Source organism: Athene noctua, chromosome 12 (assembly GCF_965140245.1).
Source record: "Athene noctua chromosome 12, bAthNoc1.hap1.1, whole genome shotgun sequence".
Lineage (NCBI taxonomy): Eukaryota > Metazoa > Chordata > Aves > Strigiformes > Strigidae > Athene > Athene noctua.
Window position 1 is genome coordinate 16,665,455 of NC_134048.1, and position 27,273 is coordinate 16,692,727.

General features: G+C 42.8%; 1 protein-coding gene across 3 annotated transcripts in view; it reads right to left on the minus strand.

Moving 5' to 3' along the window:
- Positions 1–641: 641 nt before the first annotated feature.
- Positions 642–27,273, minus strand: part of GALNT10 (polypeptide N-acetylgalactosaminyltransferase 10) — an 85,506-nt gene continuing 58,874 nt past the window's right edge. Inside the window, exons 7-14 of one of the 3 annotated variants that reach the window (XM_074915788.1) lie at positions 18,464–18,649; positions 16,640–16,823; positions 15,634–15,751; positions 7,033–7,140; positions 4,961–5,182; positions 4,109–4,225; positions 1,850–1,999; positions 642–1,092 (exon numbers count right to left, since the gene is read on the minus strand). In XM_074915788.1, coding sequence (XP_074771889.1) covers positions 925–1,092; positions 1,850–1,999; positions 4,109–4,225; positions 4,961–5,182; positions 7,033–7,140; positions 15,634–15,751; positions 16,640–16,823; positions 18,464–18,649 — 1,253 coding nt within the window. In that variant the 3' untranslated portion in view covers positions 642–924. The remainder of the gene's footprint in view (positions 1,093–1,849; positions 2,000–4,108; positions 4,226–4,960; positions 5,183–7,032; positions 7,141–15,633; positions 15,752–16,639; positions 16,824–18,463; positions 18,650–27,273) is intronic. The other 2 variants (XM_074915787.1, XM_074915786.1) reach the window with 2 other exon arrangements.

Consider the following 27,273-nt stretch of genomic DNA (forward strand, 5'->3'; position numbering starts at 1 on the left):
CTGCTCACACCAACTGTGAATTAAGTTAGCCTTAGACCTCTACAGGAAAAATGGAAGTTGCCTTCATGTAGTAGATTTAACTCTGAGAAACCCTAGAGGTGTTCGTGCTAAAAGATTCTGAATAAGAGGCAAATTTGGAACCTGATATCCAAAACTCTTAGCAACATCTTCACCTGTAAGAACTGTGCTTACTTAAAAACCGTCTGCTAATCTTCCACCTTGAAGATTCAACAGTGAGTGACAAACTGACTGCAAAGTGAATGGACCAGAAACCCAGATTCCTCATGGCTAATAACTACAGTGATATTCCCAACACTTGGCTGCACTTCCACTAGAGCTCATTCCTTTATCAGAGCTATGATTTGGAAAGTAATAATACTCAACCTGTTTGAAATATATTTTGGTTTAGGGCAAAAAAAAATTAATTTCATTTTACATTTTGATAGCTTTTTTTTTTGATTGAAGGATTAAATCTTGTGTTCAAGATTTTACTTATATGGACTTTGGAAGATAAAGCACCTATGTGGGAATGCTTCAGTGGGCAGTAGAGCAGCTACAGAAAGTCCTGGAGGGTCCCAGATAACAAAATTATTTAACACCAGACCCAGGTGGGAAATAAAACAAAGCAAAAAAAAAAAAAAAAAAAGCAGTTTGAATCACATTCAGACTCCTCTAAAAACAGAGTTTCTCTTCAGTCTCAGCACAGAAGTGGCTCTGGCAAAGCCTTTAAAATTCCACCGTCCCCAGAAGAGAAGGATGCAGCATCTTCGCAATAAAGACTGGCCTGCTAGTTAACCTTCTCCTGAGATTCTCCCTTTTACCTTCATTAACTGTTTAAAAAAAAGTATTCTTAAAAAAATTTTTTGTAACCCTCCCCAGTAAAAACTATAGTTGTAAAATATATATATATTTTTTCTCAGTCTTTTAAAGATCAAGATTTCTGTTAAATTTTTCCAAGACGGTTGAGTTTGTATGTTCAAATATCCACTGCTGTGTTGGAGATGAAGGATTGCAGCTATTCATAAAGATCTTTCGGTCACTCTCACTGCAGTCCATACAGCTGCTGCTTACCGGATGGTAGAGGGTCTTGTCCTGGAGAAGAGAAATTTGATGTGAGGTTGCTAAGCGGAGAAACAAAGCTGTTTTAAAACCAACAGAGAGAAGCCTTAAAAACCAAGGCAAGCTGTTTTGTCACTTGGATGTATGGGAAGGAGTTGTTCCACACTTAACTGGCTGTCAAGTGTCAGGGTCCATCCCCACCCTTTGCAACAGTGTCCAGCCCAGCCCTCACAGCTGCACCGGGAAGCTCAAAAGCCTCGTCTGAAGCCAGGTTCTCCAGCCCACGGGCTCACGTCCTGCTGCAGTCACTCTGCGGTACACCCGGTGCATGCAGATTGCAAGGACCAGGACAGGGCATTTACTCAAGAATTTACTTACCTGTTGGCCACAAAAAACATTCCTTAGTAGGAGGATGACTAAATCTTTATCTACTTTGGCATGATCTAGTATTCAGAGCAAACCAACACACACAGCACACCTCTTTGCAAACACGTTTTGCAAGGGTGTCCCACAACCTCAGTGCCAGCTGTGGACTGCAAGGAGAGTGTCCTTGGGTTTAGCAAGCCCTGGAGAAGAGTTCTCACCATTCCTAACCACTGGAACAGGGGAGTCACCTCTTCCTAATCAAGAGTAATTAACAGCACAATGGCAACAGACTGTCTGCAGATTCTCTTATCACAGCTACATGAAGAGAAGGAATAAAACCTGGAGTGGTGACATTTTGAGGAGACTTAAGTCTCTACAGGCAATTTGACACCTTAACTGAGAACATGCACACACACAGACTCACTTTTCGGTATCTCCAGAGCTGGTTCCCCTTCATTCCATGACAGTCATAGAGGGTCACAGGGCTGCTGTGGGAAATGGCATCAAAACAAAACTTCTTGGTATGTTGTGGATCCCCGGGACGGATGTCTTCTCTCCAACTGAACGTGAACACCTGCCAGGGCAAACAAGACCCTCAGGATGGGTGGTGCTGGGCACGGTGCTTTCACCAGCAGAACAGTGTTCCCTTCTTTGCTCATGGGGTGGGGATGGCATCAGGGAAAGGACAATATCTTCTGGAGAAAAACTACTTCCACCTCTGGGGACAGGGACTGCTGACTAGGGGAGTCTGGAACAGCTACCCCACAGACTGCCACACAGCATGCTAAATGAGACTGTGCTGCTGCAAACAGCCATGCTAGTTAGCTTGGGTACTAATAGCAGCCTTGAATGTCTCTGCAATGCAGACATACATCATGGATTAAGTGAGCAGCTGACCAATTACAGCACTTCACAGCTAGCAAAAAAGGCAAAGAGCTACAGGAGCTCCGAGTTAAGGCTGGCAGTAAACACCTGAGGCTGCACAGGCAGCCTGCGGTCACCTTGAGAAAAGCCTGTCCCAGCCTTCTGGGACAAGACCAGGAGCCCACAGGTCCCCACCCCACTCCATAGGAGTGTCAGAAGAGCAAACACTAGGGCAGTGCTTCCTGGCATGTTGTTCTACTGACCCTGCAGTGATCTCTCAGCACTTTTGGGTGAAATGAACGGAGGGATACTACAGAAGAGAAGGGGTTTTAGCTGTAGTAACTAGACACAACCCCTGCCTGGCAAGGCTGTGGCCTTGAAGCAAGCTGCCGGATGGCAGCACATGTGGGTTGGAAATCCCTGAACCGCAGGGACTGGACCTGGACCATGGGTGAGGAGTCAGTGGAAGTACCACCACATACATGCTCTGCTCCTTGCCCTGCCCCGTTGGCACTTGCTTTTGGCTGTGGCTTGAGACAGTAGCGTGGTCAAACCACATCTTCAGTCTGATGATCATGGCTTGGCTTATGACATGTTTTAAGCACCGTAGGACTAAATCCCGCAAAAGACAAACTACTTTTAAGTCAGGCATTGCTGTCAAGCTTTTGCTTTCTGCTTTGACAAGCACAGCATCTCTGGTAAGGGTGAAAGTGTCCTCTGACCAGCAGAAGCCAACATGGTTCTGCAGAGCTACCAGCCAACACACCTCTCAGTCCCTGAGGGGAAGGGCTGTTCTGAGGGCTCCCTTTGGAGCCAGGTGGAGGAATGGTCCTCTCCTCAGGGAGCTCTCACAGGGCAATAAGAAAGACGAGTAATGAGCAGGGTGCTACTATTTCAAGCAGTGTGGCCAAAAACTTTTGCACAAAGAAGCTACTTTGTTTCTGTCTCTGGTTTAAACCTCTCTTGGGAGAGAGATTACCACATTTAGGCTCAATGCTACACAGAAGTTCAAAACACATTCTCCAATGCTAACTGTTCACGACCCTCCTCACACAACAGAAGCTTAGGTTCGGACCGTGCATGAGTAAATTGGTTTTGTTTCTAGTTTTCATGCATCAAAACCGATATGCAACAATGTTCTGTCTCCTACTACTGAAGCCATTCCCCTGAAGAGTTATGCATGGCTCTATAATAGAGGCATTGTTTTCTTGATCTTTTCTCAGCTCAGCTGCTGCAGTTTAGACAAACTAATATTTCCCTCCCTTCTGTTACAATAAAGCTGTCGTTTCTGGCACCTTATATGTTGAGAGGGTGAATCTATAGCCTGGCCGGTTTCATCTCTCTCCAGCAATGGTTGGGTGTTTATAATGCATTTGCCTCCTGTCAGAAGGGTGATAGTAAGCAGTTATTGAATGCTCCTGCAGGTTCATTAATATGCATGATGCTCCTCTATCACTTCTTTCAGTACAACCTTTGAAGTTAATATTCACTTTGTTACATATTACAGCTGCCTTGTTACTGGTTTATTATTCTGGCATATTGTTTTCTTGTGTTTTCTTTTGTTCATTCTGAGAACTTCAAAGCAGATGTAAAAGCTCTGCACGAAGTCTGCCAGGCTCCAGACCCTGCCACAAACACAAGTCACATCCCACTACAAGCCCACCATGTATAATTAGTGCATGAGTCTTGGGGTGCACAGCACCCTCTGTTCACCTGACAGGAGTTCTGCAATGGCCTTCCTTCTCAAACATCTGTTCTTAGAACTTCTCCCTCCCCAAATTTATTTAGAGGCCGATGATTTAATCAGAGGGACTGTTACCTGCACGTTGTTCCACGCTGCCTCTCCTCTGTCCTTCACACAGTTTTCCAGTCTCAGTGGGGATCCCAGTGCTCCATGTTTAGTATCCACACACAGTCCAGTTCCTACATTGCGTATCTGAAATAGTACATTAGTCACCAAATCTCCTACTCTTACCAAGTGACAGGAAAGAATGCTTAAATTGCCTCAAATAGTGGCAGTATTTGTATGAAGACAGTTTTAAGATACTTTACTGTGTATCTGAGCTGAAAGATAACAGCTAGAAGAAAGCACAAGAACTCAAAATGGGACCCATCGCCAGCTGTACAATAACCTCCGGGACACCACAAAACCCATTAGCTGCAGGACTGCAGAGCCCGCTGTGGTGCTGTGTGTAACAATCCACCACTTCACTCCTGGGGCGATTCTTTTCCCAGAACACAGACAACTTATAAAAAAGGGACGGTTTTCCTGTTTTTCAGATGGGGAAGCTACAAAACAGACTAGCTCAAGACGACTGGGTAGCCCTTTGGATATACAGGATTTCTACTGCTGCTCAGCTGCCGGCTCTCTCTAGTCCTCCCTGTTGGCATGTTCTGCCTTCTACTAAATACGCAACATGCAGAACAAGCCAAGTCTCTATTCTCTTTGTAGCTGTGCACTGATAGAAACGGCTGCCTAACTGCCTTCTTTGATCAGGCCAGTATAATGGTAGAGGAGTTCTGCTCTTTGAAACATATCAAGCAGGATCTTTAAACACTCGCTGGCTGCCTCACTCACAGCAAGCTGGTACTGGAGCACACGGGTAAGGCAACTTTAAAACACCAAACCGCAGCCTGTTTGCCCACTGCAGATTTCAGAGCACAAACTTGCCTCTCCCCAAGCAGCTGCTGGAGGCTCCACTGGTGGGTAAAACTTTGGCAAGTCCCACGCAACCTCGTTCATGAACCACTTGAAGCTTTTGCAGTTGAGATTGTTGCGAAGTTCCTTCTGAGCTGCAACGTCCCCTGCAGAAAGATGCCGGTACTCTGGTCTACGCTGGTATATGTACTCTGCATATTCATCCATCCACACCTCAGCCACCCGCTTCAAGTTCTGTGTGGGTAACAGACATGTGTGAAAATGAGAGGGAAAAACACCTGAGAACACTCTGCACAAACTACTGACATTAGCATTCAGAACAGCTCTCATGTTTTTGCTCAGAAAGGATTTTCATTCACATCCACCCTCTCTCTCCAGTTTCAGGATGAAGATTATTTTTATTATTCTCTAGTTCCAAGGGACTTTTAGAAAGGTATTTTTGGTTGAGGTCAAAACAGATTCCTGGCGCTTGGCCATTATATCTAGTTCCTTGTGGCTAAGAAAAACAACATTAATCAAAAGATGGGTTTTTTTCCCTTTTTTTCTGTAAAGAAACTAGTCAGAAAATGATGCTGGTAAATACCACTGGACATTCAAAGGTCCCTGACAAAAAGCTGCTTTCTTAAATCCTTCTTACTGCATCTTTTATATCCATCTAGGAATGGGATTTGCAGCACTCCCTTCTGGAAAGCTTCAGTTCACAATATTTTTTCTTACTGCTATTTTCCCATTTTCTTGGGTAAAAAGCTGTTTAAGAGAAACTCTCAGATACTGCAGGAACACTGCACTTTAGGGTGATGAGACTTCAGAAGAGAAGCAAAGGTTTTACCTCCCAGCAGCAGTATATTTCATGTATCACTGTAAAGCCTAATCCACTGTGCAATTCCAAGACAGCAAAGAATACCACCCACTCGAGATACCCGCCCTACTGCTTGTCACAACACACTCAAGGGACTGTTGGACTTTGGACCATTCTCTGGCAACACCGGGTACAGTCTTGGTGCCACACAGTAACATGCCATGTGCAGGCGTGACTTCAGTGACCCAGCAGCACTGCCCACCTCTCGCGAAGGTGGTCAGTCCAACAGTGGTCATTTACTACCAAAAAGATTAGGACATTAAGAATGAGCAGTGTGCTGACCCTGCCCCAAACGCAGCCTACACACAACAAGAGCAGGTGTTCATCTCAAGGTGACTGTATGATCATAGATGCCAAGAAACAGCCTTTCCTATACCTGTGTGCCATCTCCTTCCAGCACTGTGGGAGTATGCAAGAGCCAAATACTGAATCAGAAGAAATATAGCTCCTTCCTGAAGAGATGGCACAGACAGGAGAGCACTCTATCGCTCTGACAGGTCATTGCTGGGCTGAGTAATAAATCCAAATCTATAGGGTGACACTATTAAACTGGGAAACATTTTAACACTGTGCAAGCCATAAGACTGCAGAACAGCAGGGTACCTTGTGATTTTAGTTTTGCAGCCTTCCTGCTCCTATGATTTTTTTCTCCCACCAGAGGGCAATGCAATCCTTTCTCAATTTGGAAATTAACTGGAGATACCTAGTGCGAGAGGCAAAAGCTCTTTCTTCTCTGGGCTACACTAGATTAAAGAAATAAGACGGCACAGAACATTCCACTGTGGAAAACTACAGCTTGCTCATTCGGTGGTCTGTGATGCTTGAAGTTGAGAGGTCTTTCAATCACCAAAACACAATCACCATGCTGAAGCCTGCTGCTGTTGGAGAGCACATATATTAAGTGACTGAAGTATTACACAAATAAAGCCCTATCTTGTTTTTATTGGTGATTCCATAGCCAGCACCTGGTTGCAAAGTCCCTTCCCTACGCCTGGCAATGGCTGATGTCTGGAGCGGGGCAGCTGTGGGCACAGTTGCTCACAGCTCCCCTAGGCTTTCTTCCCTCTGTACTACACACCCACTGCTGCACAACTGCTCCATTTGACCACTATACGAGTATAATTTATGGACTACAAAGCCTACATTTGCCTCCCATTGTGGGGTGAGAAGAGACAACAGAATGGTCAGACTGCAGTCTGTGGTGGGGAACACCATTGCCACTTACTCTTGCCAGGCTGACTCCCGTTGGAACCTTGTATGGAACATATTTCCTGTAGATATGACCAACTCTAGAGCAAGGGATGTCCTCCATGCGACCTCCACACATCCATACCTGTGGAACAGCAGAGATACAAATTCACGCTTATATAGAGAAAAGTGAAGAAGAAAAACAAGAGACTTTCAAGTAATGAAAAAGCTTAACCCAGCTTTGACTCTCTCCCAAACACCCTCCCCTCCTTGCCTTAGTCTCAAATCCTGTAACTACCCACTTAGAGCCATGCAGCAAGCCTTGATTTAGCACAAGTGCTATCAAGCCCAATGGCTAAACAGTTCAATTTTGCATTCTTTAGAGAAAAGAACAGAAAAAAAATCCAAGCACCCAGAGAACAGCACACAGCACACTTTAAATTGATATGTTATTACAGCGATAGTAACCGCAACAGTTAAACCAGACTGCCATATAAAACTTGGGTGTCGGTTCTGTAACACTGCTGTAAAAGGGAGCCCATCTCTGTAGTACAGGTCATGTGTTATGCAGAGCACTCCAGGGAATCCATGTCTATTCAAGTGCCAGAAACCAGAAGAAACTGCTACTTTTTCCTGTGGTTATCATTTCTGTCACACAGTTTCATTGCTGACATGCACTCATTGCTTTTGCAGCCTTACAATTAAGTAGAAACCCCTGCCTGGTGAAAACACTACCTTTAAAAAACCCCTCAGAGTCACTGGAACACACTGCTAGTTGAAGATGACTACACCGATGCGTGGTGAATGTCTAGATTAGGCCCCGAAGTTTCTTTCCCCATATGGGAAGATTCCACTCTGTGCTAACACTCTAAAGCAACTTTCTTTTATTCCTTATTTATAGCATGGATGTAATTATTTTGGCCAAGTGAAACCAAAGGAGGTGTTTTCTGAACCAGCCAATCTATTTCACTAGGTTTAAGAAATACATTCATGTGTGCTTCCCAGAGATATCTAATCAATCCTTAAAGAAAAAGTATTCTCCAGTGTGCAAAACAAATGACGTTCTGAATTCCTGAAGTACGACACTGTCTTGCCCTTCATTTTGTCCCCAAATTTATGTTAATGCCCCGGAGGTAGCAGTATTTAAGGTCTGCTGGTGCTCCAGGCTCTGTGGTGTTTTTGATCTCTCCATTCACTGTGGCTAATTTGAGCCACCGCAGTTCACTGTACAATGAGCTTAGTCAACAGCTTCACACATAGCAGGCAATTCCATTAATATTCTACAGTGACAATATTAAATACTTAGCTCGGAAGAGAAATATTTGGCCAAGGCTGCTGCATAATTATTAGCTCTGACACTAAAGTCCTCTGGAGTTTCAGCTCTGTCTACTGGCCCTAATAATTACAGTCATTTGCTGACTGCGTATAACTTAATGGAGGTTGGTTACTCTCAGTTAGAGGAATATTTTTCACAGGCAACTTCTAAAGTTCAAGATACTTAATTACATGTCGTTATGGTGAGAGAGATAAGCAGCAAGTTGATAAATGCATTATAAACACCAGGACACACTCCTTCTACGGAATTTCATTCCTTTTGTCCCTGCTGTGTCTTGAGAGGCTGGTACAGAAAAGATGAAGATGAAAAAAAAACCCCTAGCACCCAGCTTCTGTGAAGTTTCTAGTAGAATTAGAAATGCTTCTTATTCTGTAGCTGCTGTGCCTTTTGCTGCAGAGAGCCCCAGTGTGATTCCTCTGTGAGGAAATTAACAGATAGACTGAGAAAACAAGACTTTGAGGATGTTGTGTGTTTCTGTGACAGAAATGGTCTGTGCAAGGCTGTAAGAACTGCAACAGATCCAGGAGCTATAAAAACCTGCAAGGACAGCTGAAGAAGGCTAGAGCTGAGTTGCACAGACACACACTCCTCAGTAATCCATGTTCCTACCCTGTGCTCTGCACCCTGCATCACCAAAGTCCTATTGGTTCACAGGCAGCTGCATTTCAGTGCAACACAAGCCTGAATGAAACCACCAGCTTATCCTTGCTGCCTGCCCGCAGGATCCTCACCTGCCCCCCATCTCTACGGAAAGGCTTTCAGTCAGGCTGAATACACATCTGAAAACACGGCTTCCCTAAGTAACAGGAGAAACAGAGCCCTGCAGTCAGTAGGCAGCTAGAGAGGAGAGCACTGTCTTTGCACTGCAGATCTTGTGAAGCAGTAACACAGGCAGCACTTATCTACTGAGCGGTACGCTGGAGAGGCAGAGCGTATCGGAAGCTAGACAGAACTGAGGATACGTTGGGCCAAGAGCTCCAAGCTGGTACAAGACTCCAGGCACAGAAGACAACGTTACATAAACACATGTAATGATATAAGAAAAGCTACTCAACTGAGTTACTGAGCAAGTAAAATCTAAGATCAGTTTTATGTGCTGTTTTCCTAACCATGCTTTAAAATATTTACCCCCAAATGATGCTGCAATTACCAGTGCTGCATGGAGGTAATGGAAAGCTTCCTAATTCCTGCTAGCAGAGCTCAGTGACCCTTTCAAGGTACTTTGCCAACTCAGTGCCTTTTTAACATTGTCTCATGCTGCAAGTGACAGCATGGCACTTGCAGTACAAATCTAATTTTAAAAGCATGCTTTCCATTCATTCATTGCTGCTTTGATTTATTTTATTAGTGAGCTGCTTTGTGTGGTGACAGAACTCATTACAACCTCCATAAAGACAATTACCAGTCCTTATCTATAAAACTGGAAGAAGGGGGAGAGGGAAAGAGCGTGACATGCATTGGTAAAATACAGCTTACAAAAGCATTAGAAAGCTAGAGTTAAAGGTCAGGGGAATCACATCCAAGGGTCTGTCAAGGAATAACTGCAAGTGAAGCAAACCCAAAATAGCTGTGTGCTAGCTGAGAGAATGCTTCCACTCAGTGATATCTGGTTGTTTTTAAACACAGGGAGAGTTCACAGGCATGACACTCCAGAACTTACACTGCTGCTGAAACAGCGCTGTTCTGTGGGGCAGCGCCTTGTGCCTTCACCGTAACACTGTCACTTACTGCGTTCTCCTTAGGCCAGGGGGGGCAGTTTCTTCTTCTTGTTTTACAGAAGGGGGAGATGGTGCCTCATCTCCCTGGCTGACATGACAATAAACATCAGAGCCTGAACTTGACACACTTAATTTCAATCAGCCATTTACTAGAATGCTGTAGGAACAAGAATTAAAGCTGGTCAGGCAGACAGTGCTTTATACAATGATCCAATCAGGTCTCATTAGGAGAGAACAGGAAATTTTTCTTCCTCCTCAGGCACAATTCTACCAATCCACATTTTGAGCTAGGAATCTAGCAGCTGACAGATGTGCCAGAATTAAGAGAAAAACTTGCTACACTGAGGTCAATGGGCATACTGCAACAGATTTTTCTAAGGTCACAATCTCACCCTAATAATAAAACCATATACAAGGGAAGTAAAATAACAACACCGGTGACATTATTTCCATCTTCTCAGTGGTCTGGAGAGCTGTAACTCCATATTCATAAAGCGACTCAAGAGCCTTTGACTCAGCTAGTGTGCTATGAAAGCACAAGGTAATATGCCACCTATTCTCTACATGGGAATGTTATGCTGATCCAATTCCCTTTCTGCTATTTCAGAAAACAATGTCACATAAGACAGCTGAACCTCTCCTCTCAAACACACAATACAATACCGCAGTTGGTGTGCGAACACAAATTATCTGGGTATACAAGGTTTATGGTTTCCAAAGACTGCACCATGATGAGCCAATGCTTCCCAAGAGAGGGAAAACACACAAAGGAAAGAGTCAAGCCTTGAAAAGAAAGCTGCTTCTGCAAGTCACAACAGAAATAAAGACCACAGGATAGGCCAGTGGAGAGAAGCTGGCTGGTTGTCTGAGCACACAGTGAAGGGTGGGAAGACAAGGACACAGTGGGTAAGTCAAGGGGGTTCTATGCATAACAAGGTAGGCGAGAGGATGAAAGCAAGGGCAACCAATAATTCAGGAAAATCATAATCCTCTGCATTGTAAGCATCAGCTGCTCTTGCAGCTGGGACTTACTGCTCTATAAAAGATTAAGGTAGCTCAAAAGGCACTGGGATCTGTGTGTTTGCACAACGCCTTCTCTCACACAACATGCACCAGCATGGCCCCTCCTTACCGTCTGGAGCATTTTAGAGTAATGATAGCACTTTTCAATAATCACATTTCAGAGAGTGGAGGGGTCCACTTCCCCGCTGCTGCTTGGTGGGAGGCTACTCTGGAACCTGAACCAAGTACATGGGTGAACAGAGGCCAAAAATTCAAGTCAATGGCCTGAAACTGATCTCTGCATCTCCAGATAGGAAGGGAGAAAGAAGCCACCCTGTACTGCAGCTGAGAGCCTTAGAATTAAGCAGCATGTGCTGGCTTAAAAAAAAAACCAACACAAAAAAAGCAGCAGAATGCCTGGCCTGTTTCAGTGTGGGCAAACGTGAGCTGCTGGAAAGTGGTGTGAGTATGTGCCTGGAATAAGCAGCGGAGGCTCACAATCAGCACTGACTTCAGCGACACAACTAGAAATGCTGTCAGAAGTGATCCCTTGGCAGCTGCACCCTAACTACGCACCTGCCAGGAGGCCAGTGGCAAAACATGAATCAGAAATGTGCTGCTGACTTGAGGCAAAGGAGATGCATGCATCAGATATGCGAACAGAAGCTATGGAGCACTTGGATTTGTTGGAAAACTTGCAACATTTTATGCTATGGAAATTTGGACAAGCAATCCATGTTGATGCTTTGGGAAAAGGTTCTGGGAAAATGCAATGATCTATGATCCTCAGAATAAGCGCAGTGGACATTTCCTATTGCTGAAGCAAGGAGTGAAGACCATGAGTACTGCCCATCTATTCTGCCTTCCCCTTAAATATTCTTTTCTGGGCAACTGTCCATGTGGCTTGTTTGCACCAAGCCCTTTGAATTCTATGAAGGCTTTACAATCTCTAAAGTACAAGACAAACATTTATAAAACTGAAATGTTCTACCACCTAGCGAGGGACATTCTGGATTCTCATTCTTTGCTCCTGAAGTACAATGTACAGTTAAAAGATTGAGAGAACCACCATACCACTCAAGATCTGAGGTACAAAGTACATCTATATTTATGCCTATCTATACAAGTCAGAGACATCACGTTTTCCTCTTCTTTTCCCCATACCCAAAAAATCAGAGACTATATATTTATGGAAAAGAAGCATGGAGCACTTTAGTGAAGATTACGTAAGACAAACAGAATAAAAGCCACAAGAACACTGGAAAAGAGGTAACATGGTCGCAAATAAAACTGAGTGTAGATAATTGCTGCACAAAGTAGCGTTTGCAGAAAGGAACGGTTACTTCATGTATACCAACCACTCTGAATTAAATACATTAATCTCAGAGAAAATGAAGTGGTTACTTAGGCAGCAGAATGTAGGTATTGTTGAGTATGCAGGAGCATTCAGAAAAATCAGAGCTATTAAGTTGTGTTTAGAAGAGAAAAGATACATTGTCACTTTGGGTAAAGTATTCAATTTTGTTCACATCATTGCAGAAAGATACAAAAGACCAGGAAAAACTGTAAGAGATGAGAGGTATGGAACTGACTCCCAAAAAGCAAAAAATAAAAATCTCAGTGAAGTCCACTGAACAGATTATGGCTGTAGAGTTAGGGGCAGCAAAAAAGAAAGGTAACAAGTGTCACACAGAAGCAGCTGTGCATGCTTGCTCACCCCTTCTCCAAAATACAAGAATGTACTCAAAGGTCAGCATCTGGTAACCCACACAGATGGAGGAGAATGGTTCTTACAGCACACAGACCCGCAGAGCCATTTGCCTGGAGCATTCTGCAAGCAGGGTTCACTAAAAACTGAGGCTCATTTGAACAAGTGTAAGGCCTGCAACTAAAATTCAAGACTGCAGTCTTTCTGTTGCATCTGATGATGACCTGAAGTAGGAAGACCCCTGACCTGCAGAAGTACTGGGTTATAGGCACTGAGCTATTCTGGATGTACACAGGTCAAGAGAAAGAAGCAGCACGTGTTTTCTGCTTGAATATGGAATTGATAGACTCCTTCATTTCTAATCTAGAAATTTCTGTTTTAAGAGATTAAGAAGACCCAGAAAACTACAAGCGAGCAGTTAGGGTTAGAAAGTCTGTTTCTAATTTAAAGTTCACCTAAATTTTTTTGTCCCTCCAGCACACTGTTTTCTAGTGATGCTTGGTGTACACATTTCATACAAGGAACAAGGCTTCTATTAATAGAGAGTTTGAACCATCCTCTGGCTAAATGCTTTCTGAGGTGCTAAACACTGATGGTTTCTCTGTTGGCTTGCCTTCAGCCTGAAAATTTCTTCTCAGAAGGAAGCAGAGCCAGCTGATGACAGAAATACATATGATCTCAAAACAGAAAGGCAAGAGGCTCCTAAATAAACTTGTTTATTTCCAGTCTCTCAGCAACAGAGCTCTGGATTTTAAAATAAAGACAAAAAAACCTTGTAAAGCACACTCCATACATGGCCAAAAAAAGAATATGCTTAAAGAAAAAAAAAAAAAAAAAATCTACTCCTGTTGAGGCTCGAGAAGGCCAGATCTGATGCAATGGATCAAAAACCAGCAGTACAAAAGAGTACCTGCACCCACAACTCCCAGGCACAGGAATGGATTCTTTATTAAAGCCAGGCTGTAAATTTGGCACACTTAGAATCTGAATTCCCATTAGATAATAAATAATGTGAAAGCAGGTACCCCACGTCTAAACCCAGAGCTTTAAATTATTTGTCAGTTCCCCCTTAACTACAAAATCTCAGTCTGCTTCTAAAGGTAAAAACGTAGCTCTAAGCTCGCCAGGAAATGTCATAGCTTCATAAATTCTATGAACAAACCTTCTATTCTTGCAATTCCAGCAGAATTATTAAATCTATCAGCCACAGATGAATGTATCAATTTATCTTAATTTCTGAAAATACACTGAGCCTCTTTCAGTTAAAACTTCATTTTTCTGTTGCATAATGAAAGAAAAAAGGGGGTCTTTGCAGAGATTAATTAAAGCAAATTTATCCTTCCATAAATTACCATCTCTGGACTGAAATAAAACACAGCGTGTTTCAGAGAGGATAAGCAAACAGATGAATGAAGTAGTCTTATTTCCTGCAGATCAAGCAGTGTGACTGTTTGCTGTGGCATTAGAGACAAAGGGCTTGCCCAGCCACTGTCATCACTCTTGGAAACCAGCATTTTCGAAAAGGGCCAAGGAGAAGAGGGTGAATACTGCCACTGCCCCTTCCTGCAGAGAATGATATTGTTACACAATTTCATTACACGCAACACAAAGAATAAATGGCTCTAACCGTAATATCATCTCCAAACAGGGTGCGCCCCGTCCCTCCCTTCCCGCTACCATTACAGAAGACATGGGACCTCCAATGTGACTTCATCACTCAGGGTTTTTTGTGAGCAAACTTTGGAAGGAAATACGTTGTCTTAAAAACAATATAGTCTGAATATAGTTTGATCTGCCTTTGAATTACACAGAGGCACTGAGATTTAGGAATCTGTTTTGTAAGAGATCAGCCACGGCTTGTTTGGCAGTGGAGACACAAGGATTTTTTGCTGCTGAAGCTAAACTGTGTACTGCCTTAGCATCGCTACCATCTTCTAGCCCTGCACTGAGGTCAACCAGCTTAGTTCAGTGGCATCCAGACACCTATTATACATTCAACCCCTGAAAGAGAAACCACAGTGGCCCAAACAGAGTTTAATGTAGAAATCTTTACTCAATTCGCTCCAGGCTATGGAAATGATTCCCACCACTGAAGTGAAGGCTCACCACCTGCCTTCAGCAGTCCAGGACACTCCAGTGGGTTTCCTAGAATGGTTTCAGATTGCCATATTCCAAGGCTACACAGGTACCAGCGGTCTTTGTGGGTCACAGTGACTCGTTACTATTGGTATGCATTTCTGGTCAGCTGGCTAACTCTTATTTTAAAACCCTCAACTGAACAGTTTGGTCAATCAGTAAGTAACAGAACTGTCCCCAAGCCAGGCAGATAATGATCTGAAGTCATTGCCAGAAACAGCGTTATTATTCCAATTGTTGAGGATTTCTTACAGGGTAATTAATAGCCTCAGTTCTTTGCAGCCAGGAGTCAGATGGATTGACTATAGACAGTAAGTTACTCCCCTCTCTGGGAACTGAAGCTCACGACTGAAGTACTCAACTGGGCAAACACTGAGCTGCCTGAATCCTTCTTCCCACAAGGAGATTATTTCCTCATCTTGCCAGAGTGAGTACTAAGAAGCCCAACAGTCAGAGAGAGCTCCACACAAGCTGACTTACCCTTGCTGGGAAGCGCGCATGCATCTGAAGCTGTGACCACAGAACAGGGGACAGCCCAGCTAATCATGCTCCAAAACTGACCCTCACAAATGACTGGTCACATCATCGCTGTTTCTTCTGTGTACTATCTTACTACTCCCAGCTCTTTCACCTTTAGTCATACGCAAAAGCAAGGACAAGATACATCATTCACATTCTGTGCCTCAGCACAATTCTTACTTTTCAAAACAAAAGTAATTTCCAGAGAACATAGCTCACCTTAAAGGATATTTCATACTGCTCTCCTCCCCATATCTCCAGACCTGCATCATACCCTCCCAGCTCCCAGAACCACTTTCTATCGACTGCAAAGAGTCCTCCAGCCATTACAGGAGACCTTAAGGAAAAACCAGACTCCATATTACAAACATATTCAAAGATACAGATCTCTATCTAAACATTTAAAAAACAAAGCAAGATTTGACAAATATTCTTTTCATCACCCAGTATTCCCAGTGCCTCCGCAGCCCTGTCAGAGCATCAAACAATTATTTCTGCATTATCTACTAATTTCCCACATTCAAATGAGGAGGACAAGACTAGGCTCCCTTCAGAACTAGTTGGTGTCTCTCCTCCAAACAGGCAAAAGCATTCACCACTAAGTGACAGGACATAACTTCTCCCAGAGGGACCCATGTGCTGTACATGTGATATTCTGTCTCAGCAGTACGATCAAGTCCTTGAGCTTGACCTCAAAAAGTGTTTTGTTGGTGTTTCCTCTGAACGTTGCAGAAGTATAAAGGACAGCAGAACTGTCTCAATGTTGGCAAGCACAGTAACAGCAGAACATAACTTGATCACAGATTTACTTCTGCAATGCACTGCAATCATCAAAATTGCTGTAATTATTCTGCTAGGTTTTCTTCTTCCCCCACCTGGGAATGATATATAAGCTGCCATTGGTTTGTTGTTTTTGGCAGAGCATTAGGGATACTAAGTTATGTTTGAAAGATCTCAGTAATAAATGACCACATTAAATGCTACACATTACAGTTTTAAATGAAATGTTAACTTCTGCGGGAATTAAGGTGGCAAAAAATAGCAATGAAAAAGAAAGTGTTCACAGCTACTAAACAATGCATTTCTTTTAAACCAACAAAGCAAACAGCTGCCAAAAACCAAGTAGCTTAACACCAGCTTCTGACTTTTACTACACTGAGGTGTAAAGCAACCCTGTAACAGGGTGTTACTTTGTTAGCCAGCTCTTAGCATTTCAGTAACTTACTCAAAGGGATCACTGGGATCAAGTTTCTGTAACTCAGGAGGAATAGGGATCCTCTTGTAATACATCTCCCAGTCAAATGCACCTCGCATTGCGTCTCCAGCCTGAGTCTCATATCCAAAGTGGTCATGATCAATAACATCAATCATGGGGCAAACGATAGTCTTGCGGTTTCGGGCAATGCGATCTGAAGATTGGAGAAACATGTTAGAAAACCTGCACCAGTTGGTTCCTTCGACCATGAAATTATAGCAAAGAGCATCAAAATATGAAGTTGTCCGAGAACGAACGACACAGCTTTCTTCCCATTCGTTCTCTTTTGGGTGGATGCTCCAATTTATATCAATTTATCTGGTATTTCTGCAATAACTGAGATATTCAAGCTAGAACCCTTGAGATAAAAACACGAGGCACTCATGCTATAGTGACCATCACCCAGAAGCAGAATAGAAAGACAGAGCCACACCACCACAGATACCTAAACCAACAGACAATCTTGTACTTAGTGAACAGTCCTCAATTTAACGAGTGACCGGGATGTGAACCCTTTCTGCTCTGATTCAAAGCCAGGGCAATAACCCATTGTACCACCTCGCTTTAATTACTATGCCAGAATCTGGCAGGAAGCAATTCAGACTAATGGCATAACTACTCTCAGCAGGCTCAAGAAATGCAAGCGTACCTCCTCCCCTCAACCTTTTCTTCCAACCAAATAATACAAGACAGGATTAATTCCTGCATAAACATCTGGAACTTCTTAAATACTTTATTAGTGAGACGGTCTCTTGTTGAAGTTAACTTCCAGAGCAGAGGCGACAAACGATGTCTCAACTTCCAGTGCACATCTAACAGAAATCCTTTCTATGCTTTAAAATTAAAGCATACTCTACATGTTCTCATTTAAATGGCATGTGAACTAATTCTGTCCTCCCTCCCTCAGCTCATAAAGCTGAAAACGTTTTACACTATTACCAGATACAAACTGTAGTGAAAGCAACAGTATTACCATCCAACAATCCTGCTGACAAACCTGACTAATTTTTCTTAAGTCCCCACTTGACTACGATTGCCACAGTTTATTTGACAAAATTGCATCTCAGAGAGTGCTTTGACAGGTCACTTGCAATAGGGTTGCAAAGGAGTTTGGTACTGACCAGAGGCATACAGGTACCAGAAACTGAAGGCACTGTCCTTTCAGTTAGTCACCCCTGAAAAGAACTGACTCTGTAAAACTGGCGCCTCCTTAAAGATGAAGCACTGCCTTGGAAAGGACTGCACGTGCTCTACAAATACATACCAGCAGCTGTCATTCACAAGAAGTATTTTCCACAGGCTTGCAGACTATGAAGTTAAATACAGTTATATAGGATAAAAGAAGCCCTAAAAGCTACTTAAAACCAGTATGTAAATAGCTTTTCTGTAACATAAAGCCATTCCTCTCTGCAAGCTGCTGAATGACCATGCAATAGTTTACTCTTCTAGCAAGCTGTAAATTATTTAAGATTTCATTTAGTAGGAAACAGAAGAATATGATCTCTGTTCTTTAATTAAGCAAAGCATATGATAGGGTTATTGTACAGTGCAGGACTAGAACAGAAAAAAAATATCTTGTATTACAGGCTACAAGTTGCCAGCAATTTACCCGAGTCTTGTGGTTGGATGTTGATGGGGGTTTTTGTGTTTTGTTTGCTTGTTTTTCTTTTTAGACATTTCAACTTCCTTTTGTCCCCTTACAGCATGAGGGTAAAGCAGCAGGTGGAAACAAAACAAATTCAACGCCAACACCTGTTGCCAGCCCTTCAGCCGTGCGCAGCACCACACACTTACCTAACAGAGGTGGCAGCCAGTTCACGTTGGCCTCGCAATGGGAATCCAAGAAGGTGATGACATCCCCTATTGCCACGGAGGCCCCCAGCATTCGAGTTCTTATCAGCCCTTCCCTCTTTTTGGTTCGGAGGATTCTTACATTTGGGAACTGGGCCATATAATCTTCCAGGCGTTTCTTCAGGTGTTCTGTATGAAAATGAGAATTTAAACACTGTAGCAACTAATTTCTTAAAAACGCAATTCCTTCTTTACAAGAAGGAGATGTCTTTGGAAGTGTGTCCTGAACAGTTCACAAATGCAATAACAGGAAAAAGGAAGTAAGAATAATTTCTTTTAAAGCCAGGGTTTAAACATAACTGCTTAATCAAGACTTCTGAAGATATTTCAAAACCTTAGAAGCAAAAAAAAGAGGAACTAGGAGGAAATGAAGGAAGACAGAATGAGAAACAAAGCAGCAGAGGAAGAGGAAAAGGAATAAAAAGCTAGCTGGCAGACCTTTGGGAGAACTTTATCTGAGCAGGGATTCTTGGACACTTGTGGAAAACCAATGTACCTTAGAAGAGACACAGGACAATTTACTTTCAGAAGTAAACTGCACTAAATGCATTTATGTTGCGTTTGGTTTCTTCAAAACACATAACATGACCATTCTCTCATGCATAAATAAAAAACAGCAAAAAGCCTAGTCAGACATCCCTTCAAGCCAGCAAGGCAGCAGAGCTGCTGTATATATTTGGATTGGCTACCTTAAACATCTATCAGAGGAGATATTTGCATTTAAATATGGAAATATTTACGCTACTGAATATAGACTAGAGCCACATCTGAATTAGCACAGATGCTTGTAGTCACCACGATTAATAAGAATTCAAACAGGAGAGCTGCAGAAAAAGATTACTGAGTGATCAAACAATGGAGAGCTTGTTTAGATGTGGAAATAAAAAGCTTGGTCTACATAAAGAGTGAGGGGCACACAGCTGTCTTTACATTGAAGAGCGAAGTACAAAAGAACAACCTAAAAATAGGCTAAGAGCTGATGCTGGCCTAATCACTAATGGGTTGATCTTTAGGCATCTGAAGTTTTGACTGTTTGACAGCAAACTCCATTCACAGTGTGCCAGGGACTGTTCATTAATGCACCATACTATCCACTGCCATCAGCAACCGATCAAGGAAACAAGCCTCACTAGGCAATGGCTAGTTTGTAAAATCTAAACAATTAACTAACCTTAAAATCTCACACAATAAAACTTGAGTAGAGGCAATCATTCAAACACAAATAACCTTGCAGGGTTATTTGCCTTGACTATAGGGAACACATCCAGTCCATTCCCTATAGCAGAGTCTTCCTTGGCTTCCAAAGCAGGCATGAAAGGCTGGGGCTGAAAAGGCAGACAGTGCGCAAGAGCCCCTGAACAGAGCACCAGGGAAGCTGGGTACTGGAATAGCAAAGAGGCTATTCTTTGCTCTCTAAAAAGAGCAAAGAGGCAAATAAACTCAACTAAGTTATGAGCTGTCCCCCATGGTGTTGACCCAGCAATTGCGTTTCAGGGTTTTAGCTACCAGAGGAAAAAAATGGGCAAAATCCGTATGACTAACACACATTCTGCACCTTCTCTTTGAACCAGCCACCACCTGCCTTCCTTCAAAGACCACCCAAAATCAATTTCTTTGCTTTTGAGGTATTCCTAGAAAGCTCTTTGCCCTTTTCACAGCTTTATTTAACATTCCCTAGGATTTTTTACTCACAAATGCTTTTTAGTGTTTTGCCTGACCAGTCTAATTGTCCCACAATATCCACATAGGTTTTCCTGCTCAATAGAATCCTTAGTGCTACTTGCTGTCTAGCATGTTTTTCCCTCACCCTTTTCAAGTCTCTTCTGAAGCAACCAGAAATGTCCACTCAAGTACAGATTTTTCAAATAAGGGCCTTCCATAGAGATTAGATAAATTATTAGCGAACCTGCCTTCCTCCTGAAGTAGTGGGTAGTCTTAAATAGAAAAAAAAAGCCACCACCACTGTTTAACATCATAGCTCATCCCTTGCCATTGTTAGTTTATCACAAAAGGTTAGTTCATCAGAAAAGAGAACAAACAATCCTCACTTCAAGCATAAATCAGCTAACCCCAAGACAGGAGGTATACCTTAATCTACCCAAGACAAGCTAAACATGAGAGAGGCTGGTGCTGCTCATTACAACGAAGGAAGTAACCATCACACAGAAGCTCTGGGTCCCATTCCCTTAAAAGCAGCCACAGATACTGTAGCATTTGCAAGATCAGACCCCACAATATTTATGTTATCTAAACCACACCTACAAAGCACTGGGAAGTCTTAAAATCCAAAACTCCAGAACTACAGAAAAATAAATACAGACCTTCTGCAAGTCTTTATTTTGACAGAAACAAGAAAACAAGACTGAAAGATCCCAGAAGTTTGTCTTCCACCTGTGTGCTGGTCATTCTACATTTTGACATCATATAGGTTTCTGAACTGCCCTGGTTTGCTGTGCAGTTTCATCTGTGGTGAGCCCTGAAGGCAGCTTAACTGATTCCTCCAGGAGTATGAGCATGGCACAGCCGAGCCTGCCACCAAGAAACACTAGCATGGTTTTGGATCTGGTCTCACACAGTAACAGAGTCACTGGACTCAGCCATATTTATAGTGATGATGATGATGGCTGCTCTGCTACAGAGTAACTGAAGCCAGGTTGATTTATATCTATCAGTGATCAAGCAGTTAAAACCCAAGAGATTTCCTCATTTTTATAGTGTAACAGGAGAAAAGAAGGCATAGGAGCCATAGTTTTCTCAGGTGAGTACTCTGCAAAACGACAGCAGAAACTCTAATCCACTGACTCCCTATTTCAATCCCAAATGCTGCGTTTGGTTCTTTAGTACTTCTTTACTATGTTTCCATAGTAAAAAAATACCAAAGCATTTCATACGTGCAGCGAGTATCTTGCCACACTGGTAAAAAATATCTCATATAGGAATCTTCTATGTGTCTGATGGCTGGAAGGAGCAGGGAAAAGCTATAGGTACTCCATCAGCACCCAGGGGACACACATACCAAGTGCTGTCCTTGTAGCCAGGAGGGATGACACTCTGATAAGCTGCTCTCAATTGCTACAGAAAAATCAACTCTTGGTCACTGCATTTTATAAGGTTAAGACTTATGTTTCATGAACTGCAAGTGAGCAGACTTTACTGTATCTACTTTCCCTTACTAAACAGGCACAGACTTTCAAGCTAGGTCACAAACAACATACAAAGCACAATAAACCATACTTTTCAAAGACAAGGTTGTCTTATTTCCTTATCCCTGTGTTATTCCTGATGCCCAGCCTGGCCTCTATATGCCCAGATGGAAAATAGTTATTCCATTCTTATAACAAATATTGTCACAATTAAGTCAATTTTTGCTTTTAAAAGAAATCCTCAAAAAAACCCAAACAAGTTGCATTAACTGCTACAAAATTTTACGAGGCTTTAAAAAATTATATTATGGAATCTTGTCACACTGAGTAATTTTTATTACAAGGGTAATTTTCTTTAATGAAACTTGTTAGGTGAACTGGATGGATTCCAACGGCTGTGCCTACGCTGGGCAAAGTAATACAGCCCAAACATATAAATGAGAGTAAGATTATCTGCAGATTAAAAACTAGGCTAGGAGCTTACTAACAGACTTTGCAATAAACTTGATATACAGTATATACATTAACAGTACCAGTCAAGAACTACCACTTGCTTTATTTTGAGCAGTAAATAAAACTGTGTGAAGATATCAGAGAAGCTTCAACACCAGGCCTGTTTAACATAAGCAGTCCCAAAGCTTTCCAAAATAAGATTTTTTTTTTTTTTTTTAACTAGGTCAAATTCCTGTGGTGGTCTTACTGCTTTCTTCCTTCTGGCCTCACCATCCAAGCAGAGCTGCCCTCAGATGCTGTTAGTCTGGTGACCACTTGCAGTATGGCAAAGACTTTCCACGGTAGGAATTTCTTACGTGCAGCTGAGTTTTCATTCCAGCTACTGCATGCCTGCCAAATGAACAGGCACCTAAGAAGTGTTACCACTTCAAAAACAAATATATGCAGAAGACAGAGGAGGACAGAGGAGCCCAAGGATTTTTTTTTTTTTCCTCACAGCTTGAAGAGGCAAATACATGAGAAACAAAGCAACTTAGACATGAATCTACAGGATCAGAACAGCACTGCAGTCACAGTCCATGGGACTCAACTGTCTGAGTCAAAGCAGAAGTTAACTCAATACATCCCCTCACAGCAAACCACGCTGCCTGTCTCCACTCTGCAGTGTCTGGATCCTCCCTGTCTGTCACATCTCATTAGCTCAGCCACATTTTCACAGAAGCTTATATAAAATCACCTTTGTACCTGTTTTGAATTGATTTGGCTCTGACCAAAGTAATTTTCCCACAGAAATCAGTGGAAGAGACCTAGAAATTCTCAGGTTTCTAACATCTTGCCTGCATGCTTTAAGTTCAACAGCTATTTGCCTCAAGATCTGCTCTGCAGTACAAAGGAACCTCATTCCCTTGAGCTCACACAGCTCAGTTTTGCAGACAGCAGAAGGCCACTGTAGTCTCAGCTCACAGATGAGGCCTCGCCCGTTTTGTGCCCTTTTCCCTCCCCCAAATCACACACCAAGACCTGAAGCACCTGCTTAGAAGTAACTGTGATTACCCTCCCCATAGACACCTACAAAACCTGTGTGCAGCTAGTGCCTACCTCCCTCACCAGGCAGACGTGGTAGGCTGCTTCCCAGTTGGCTGGCAGAGTTAAAGAGAAGTACTTGCATGGGGCCTGCTGAGTTGAGAGTTTGATTTGTTTTTAAGCAGGAAATGCTGCCTGGAAGACATGGAGCTGATGACTCAGGTCATTCCTGAGATGTAAAGATGGGTGTTGCTTTGAGGAAATCACTGGGCTCTCAGAGCAGACTCATGGTCTGGTGGCACTCTGGGACTCTCCAGAGCTCAGATGACTAAGACTACCTCCACCTCTGACTGCAGTGAATCTTGGGCAGCTGCAACTGGGAGGTGCTCGACACACATTTGCTTTCTGTACTTTGAAAGATTCAAGTTGAACATTTTGAATAATGTGGCCATTGCTCAGGATTTTGAGCTGTCAAAGCCATTAATTGACCCCAGGCCCGAAAGAAGCAGATTTTTTTGGTCCCATTCCATGAAAACTTTATTTTCACAGATGTTGAATTCAAAGCAGCTGCAAGCAGACACTTTCTTTCACTCGGGTAAACTGTCCTCTGCAGGGGAAGATGGGGTAAAAGGCTTTTAGGACCCAAAGCAGTTTGTCTGGCAATAACACAGTTGGCATTATGTCTTTTTATATACATCCCTGTACCAACTCTGCAGTATTTGGCAGAGAAGGGAGTACCAACATTTGTCACAGAAAAAAAATTAACTCATTTTAAGCACCAGTCAGGACTTGAAACTATGATACAGATTTATGTCCAGAGAAAGAATTGAGGGAAACATTTTCCCTGTGCTACTAGTGCAACAATTCACGGTTTCCATGTTACTTTGGACCCTATCAGCTTTGGTTTCCAAATTTTACACTGTACAGCACATCTGCAACTGTAGTGCTCTTGCTCACATGAGCACCATCAACCCAATCCAGAATGAGCAGCACTGCAGAAATCAGAAACATTCCCAGACACCTTCCTGCATTACTCAGATGCCACTGGTGAAACCCAAGTTCCCTCCGCCCAACAGTATCCTGCCTCCTGCCGAGGTGCTTTGCTTCAGTTTACCCACAGAAGGTTGAAGATATTATGAAGACAGGACAGTCACTGCACTCCGGAAATTCAGGAAACCTTCCCCCTCTTGCTGAAGGGCACATGGCACAGGAGAGGACTGCAGGACCTGCAGAATTCCTTTTCAGCAGACAGGGCTGCCTTCTCTTCCCTGCAGGTTATTTTAGTTACTTCCCAACCACCAAAACCTGAAGTGCAACTGTTCATTTGGCATTTGTTTACAGGTTATCCCAGACACCAGTCCCCTACCCTCCCACACACAGACACGCTTGTTTAAGATTACAAATGAATCCATTCATCTTTACTTAGATACTTGGCCCTAACGTGCTGTTTAACAATTTAAGAATGAATTACACTTCTTCCTGAATCCATCACAATGTGCAAGCCGGGCCTCCCTGAAACAGAAAGCTCTACATCATTGAAATTAACTTCTCTCCCTGTTTTGGTGCAGATGAGTAATCCTTTTAAATAGCAAAATGTGCTGTTATCCAAACAGGGAGCACTTACACTAGTTTTAATTTTCTTTCAATGTTTTCACAGTCTGATCACTGAAGTTGGTTGGGAGGATAATAAACTGATTTAATAAACTGTACTATGAACACCAGTCCCAATAATAGCAAACTGATGAAGCTGATCACAGCTTTCCAAGCTGAATCTTCTTACAAACAAAGAAGAAAAGGCCTGGGAAGGGAGAAAACTAATATCCGTTGTTCCACTGATTACAGTTCTGTGGCAGACCCTTAAAGGGAAGGGGGGACAGTTTCCACTGCCCATTCTGCATCAGTGTTAGGTCTCAGCATATCTTTACAAACAAAAATTAAAGGGAAAAAAGTGTTTCTGTGCATGGGACAATAGCTGAAAGCGTACCACCCCACTTGCTAATATAGCAGTCATCACTGTTTAGACTGTAACAAAGATTAAGAGAGTTGAGTTTCTGGAAATCTTATTGACTTTGTTCTCTTTCTAAATGTTTTAAAACCAAGTTTCCATTTTAGGTACAATGAAGTGCGCAAAAGTGGAAGCGTGGGGCCCAAGAAATAAGCCAGACTGCAAGCTGCTGAGGCAAAATCCACTTGTGTGAGCCTGTGCTGTGTGCTTCGATAAACATAAGTGCATAAACTTCTGCTGTCTCACCTGCATCATCAATTGCTTCCTGAATTTGCAAAGGGAACTTTCTCATAGCTTCCTCCACCCTACAGCAGACATCTAAACCCTGCTCAGTTATGGCTTCAGGAGATACTAGTACTGAACGCAGAGACAAAGGTGTAATCTTAAAATGAGAAAATTCACATTTACTGGCATTAGCATATAAATACACCCAGACCCTAGGGAAAGTTTAGCAGGCTGAATTTCCAAGCAGGGAAATACACAGGGAACAATCGTCTCAGATACAGCTTTACCTCTTAATCTCTCAGGAAAATTTCATTTGTGAAGAAAGTCTATTTCAGCTGTTTCTTCCTGAGGGAATCCAGAAAAATCCATTTAATCACCCTTCCTTCATGCTGTAAGGTTTAAGCACTTTTTGTTCGTTAGGAGAACCAGTGAAACCAACCTGTGGCATATGCATCAGTCCTCAAGTCCTGCATACTGACTCCCTGGTCAACCTGCAATATCAGTGTTTCCTCCTGTGCCATAACCCATTTTTCACAGGGGAAACAGTTGTTCTCATTAGTTTACTCTTCTCCTTTCCCATTTCATTAAATACGTATCAAGATTAAAGCCCCCACTTAGGGTTTTTTCCCTCTTCTGTTGACTACATTTGATCTAAGGAGGTGATTTTGTGACTCAGTCACTTGTTGATTGCTTTTAACATCAGACTGCTTTGCTGACATACAAACCAGATAGCTGCAGTTTTTGGCCTATGTAGCCTTTGTAGTCGCTGAAACAGGAGTGAACTCCTTGCAGCTCACTTAATATTCAGCTCAAGTTTGATGTAGCCATGGTGACTAGCAGGAAGGGCATTACTGTCCCAAATACCGCCTTCAACCTGGGGAATCTGTGCCCTCATCTTAAGGCCAAATGAATGTTTTTGACTATCCAGTTGTTTGACAAGGGGAATGTCTGCACTGCTGCTCAATGCTACTAAACTGATACACACAGCATGGGCAGGTGAAAACACTGAGAAACATTAAGACAAGCCACCACACCGATGGCATCACCACTGCCAGCAGTCCGAGGCTAATATATGCACCACATACCAGTTCAGGATCCTGTGAATTTCTACTCTACTGCCTTACTAGAGTTAAAAATCGTGAGAGACCAGATTAGTCTTTAATTGCCTTTAATCTACACTGACTGCTTTCCAAGCACTGGAGAGACAAGCAGGGGTGCAAAGGCGTTTCAGAAGTTTGCTCACAGGACAGAACAAACCCACTTGAATGTGACTTCTCTGCAACCTACGGGCTTCAGGACAGAGTGGGTGCACAGGGACTGAGTCAGAACAAGCTGCTGTGCTAGAAGGGTTTGCTGTGTCTGCTTCTGGTGAGCATGTCAGCATACATTCACTGTTGATAGCGATGTACTGGATAGTATATCATGACATGAACCTAAAGGCTATGACCAACAGCAAGACACCTTGCCATCATTTGGAGAGATGCTGGCAGATGAAGTGTTAAGACATTTCATGCTGAAACATTTTGGAACATATCAAAGCTGTGGGATTAGAGCCTTAAAAGTCACTGAGTTTTGCTGGGGAAAAAAGCAAAAAAATAAACAACCCACAACAAACCAGTCCTCAGAGATTCAGCTTTCCCTTTATCAGCAGTATTCATGTACAAAGAAATTCTTGGCCTGAAAGTATTTGCTCTGTGCAAACCAACAAAAAAAGGAAAGATTCTAGAAAAAGCACAAGAATTAATGGAAAATTCTACTCCAGACTAACAAGACTTTTGTCTTGTTAGAGAATACGCCATTAGGTCCAAGATGTAACCCACTTGAAAGTTGCTTTGATTTGGTAGGAACACAACCCTTTGAGATCAAAGCCTTTGGACTCCCAAGTGTCTGAGGAAGAACAACTA